Source organism: Nannospalax galili, unplaced genomic scaffold (genome assembly GCF_000622305.1).
Source record: "Nannospalax galili isolate Female #2095 unplaced genomic scaffold, S.galili_v1.0 scaffold1915, whole genome shotgun sequence".
NCBI classification, from domain to species: Eukaryota; Metazoa; Chordata; class Mammalia; order Rodentia; family Spalacidae; genus Nannospalax; species Nannospalax galili.
In genome coordinates, this window is record NW_008336258.1 from 159,379 (window position 1) to 162,743 (window position 3,365).

At 36.3% G+C, this 3,365-nt stretch overlaps 1 protein-coding gene across 1 annotated transcript in view; it reads left to right on the top strand.

Moving 5' to 3' along the window:
- The window catches only part of LOC115070003 (C-type lectin domain family 2 member H-like), a 5,020-nt gene extending 3,188 nt beyond the window's left edge, over window positions 1–1,832 (top strand). Inside the window, exon 3 of the mRNA XM_029562466.1 lies at window positions 1,760–1,832. Coding sequence (XP_029418326.1) covers window positions 1,760–1,824 — 65 coding nt within the window. The 3' untranslated portion in view covers window positions 1,825–1,832. The remainder of the gene's footprint in view (window positions 1–1,759) is intronic.
- Window positions 1,833–3,365: the final 1,533 nt, after the last annotated feature.

Consider the following 3,365-nt stretch of genomic DNA (forward strand, 5'->3'; position numbering starts at 1 on the left):
CCCCTTCTCCTCCTCCTCCTCCTCCTTCTTCTTCTTCTTTGGCCTTTTTGAGACAGGGACTCCCTGTAGCACCAGCTGATCTGGTACTCTCTATGTAGACCAGGCTCTGACCTGGAACTCTTAGAGATCCACTAAAATATAACCCTTTGAAAAGCTCATTATCCACTGGCATATTTTATATTATCTAGCAGTTTTGATCAGACACTTAAATAGCTACAAATTATACTATTCTATGCATATTATAAATGCTGACATATTAAAATCCATCAATCATATATATGCATTGGAATATTATTCTTGTGATTTAATAATCACTATTACCTATTTTTCAATGTACATGGCCTTCCTTAATCTTATAAACATATACTTTCATTTTCTTTTCAAACTCCTGTTGACATTGTATTTTTCCTCAAGGATTTTATCATAGTGTCATATGGAGTATCCATCTTCATAAAATGTATTTATGGTTTCCTTTTTTATTCTCTTTTCAGATTTTCAGTAACTTAGTACCTGAATGTATTTTGGAATTTTATTTTTAAATCATGAGTTGATAAACCTCTCTTAAAATAATATTTTCAATGCCAGCAGAGATATTTCAGTGGTTAAAAGCACTGGCTCTTCTCGCAGAGGATCCAGATTCAGTTCCCAACACTCACATGGTGGCTAACAACCACCTGTAATTCCAAATCCAGGGCATCTGATGCCCTCTTCTGGCATCCATAGGCATTTCACAACATGGGTGCACTGACATACATACAGGCAAAACACTCAAGCACATGAGTAAATAAATAAGTTAAAATATTCAAAATTAGATTAAATTACAATTTTCATAGCATTTCATATTTTTGAAGCATTTTAATATACTACAAGTTTTTATTTTATCAAAAGACAGAAATTGTAGATTATGAAATAAGCCTGGCCCCCATCTGCTACTTTTTATTTTGGTTTGTTCTTGATTTTCCAAGGCATTAAGGTTCATCATTAAATTATTAATTTGAGATCGCTCAGGTTTTTTGATGTAGGAAATGAACACTATAAATCTTACGATTGCCTTCATTGTTTCCCAAAGCTTTTGGTATGCTGTGTTTTCATTTTCATTCACTTCTAGGAACTTAAAAAATAATTTAGGTTGCATGTATATAAGCGCACCACATGTGTGCAATGCTGGAGGAGATAGAAGATGGCATTGTATCCCCTGAGATTGGAGTTATGGATGATTGTGAGATATCACCTAAGTGCTGGGACCTGAACCCAGCCCTCTGTAAGAGCAGCCAGTGCTCTTTACCACTGTGCCATGGATCCAGCCCTAATTCTAGGGATTTTTAAAATTCTCTTTTTGATTTCTTCAGTTCCCCAATTATCATTCAGTAGTGTGCTGCTTACTCTCCTAGAGTTTGCATATTTTTTGTGGTTTCTATTGTTTTGAAATTCAGCTTTATCCCATTGTGGTCAGAGAGAATACAGGAAGTTTTTTGAAATTTCATGTGTTTCTTGGGAGTTGCTTTGTGTCTTAATATATGGTCAATTTTGGAGAAAGTTCAATGGGCTGCTGAGAAGAATGTGTACTCTTTAGTATCTTGGTGAAATTCTCTGTAGATGTCTGTGGACCTATTTGATTTATGATGTCATTTAACTAGTATTTTATCTTTAATTTTTGTTCAAATTACCTAATTGGTGAGAATAAGGTATTGAAGTCACCCACTGACACAGTGTTGGAATTAATCTGTTGTTTTACATGTAGTACTTCTGTTTTTTACAGTTCCAGAGGGAGAGTCCAGAATGGTGGGGGAGGCCTGGCAACAGGTACCTGGGGCGAGAAGCTGAGAGCTCACATATTCAATGGCAGACAGGAAACAAAGAACCTGAAAGTGGGGCCAGGCCATGAACTCTCAAAGCCTGCCCACAGTGACATGCTTCCCCCAGCACGGCCTTGCATCCTAAAGGTTGTGTCACCTTCCCAAACAGCACCAACAACTGATCAAGCATTCAAATATTCAAGCCTATGGGGAAATCTCTCATTCAAACCACCATACCTCATCTCTTCTGACTATTTTGGCTTGAAATGTATTTTGTCACATATAAGTATAGCTATACCTGCTGGTTTCCTAGTTCAGTTGCCTGGAATACTTTTTCGATCTTTTTACTCAAAGGTGGTATCTATCATTGATGGTGAGACATATTTCTTAGAGGCAACAAAACAGGTGAATCCTGTTTTCCAAAAAAAATCTCCTAGTCTACATGTTTTTACTGAGAATTATGATCATTGATATTCAAAGTTATTGAAAATTGTCTCTTTTTCTTTCATTTTGTTGATTTTGTAGTGTTTTCTTAGACTTCTTTTGAGGAACTATTCTGATATTTTTATCCACTGTGACCCCTGGAGTGTGTTTATACTTCTCTTCAATCTAAAGTATTCCTTCCGGTGTCCTCTTAATCTAATTTAGTGGTATAAAGTATTTTAAACGGCTTCTACCATGATAAGTGTTCTGCTCTTTAATTTTAATATCTAGTTTTGCTGGGATAGCAGTTGCGTTCATTCAGAATGTGGAAAATATCTTTCCAGTTTCTTCCAGTGTTAAAAGTTTATGTCAGATACTCAGGTGCTATTCTGATGGACCTGCTTTAAGTGATTTGAACTTTTTCTCTTGAGGTTTTCAATACATTTTTTTAAGTCTTTTTTGAGATTTGAGACAGGGTCTTCCATTAACCCAAGCTGGTCTGGAACTCACTATGTAGACCAGGCTGGCCTTGAACTCACAGAGATCAGCCTGCCTCTGCCTCCCAGATGCTGGGATTAAAGCCCACCACACCCAGCTCAGTACTCTTTCTTTATTCTGAGTTTTTAGTGTGTTAACTTTAATATGTCATAAGGAGTTCCATTTCTGGTCCTGTCTATTTGGTGTCCTGTAGACCTGAAATGCCTGAGTGGGAATGTCTTTCTCTAGATTTGGGAAATTTTCTTCTATGACTTTATTGAAAATGCTGCTATGCCATCACTGTGGAATTCTTCTCCCTCTTCTACGTCCACAATTTGAAGCTTAGGTTTTTTGAAGATGTCTCAAAGCTCCCCCATGTTCCATTCATAGAGACATATAGATATATAGATATAAATTTATCATTGATCATTAATTGGTATGATCCAATTCTTCTATTTTGTCTTGCAGCCATGATACTCTGCTTAATACATGAGCCATTCTATTGATGAAGCTTTCCACTGAGGTTTTTATTTGGATTATTGAGATTTTCATTCACAGCATCGTTTCAATTTGGGTTTCATTTAGCAATTCTCTTTTTAGAAATCTAGTTTTGTTTATTTCTTATCTATTTATTTTTGATGCAAGGTCTTACAATGTAGCCCTGGCTGG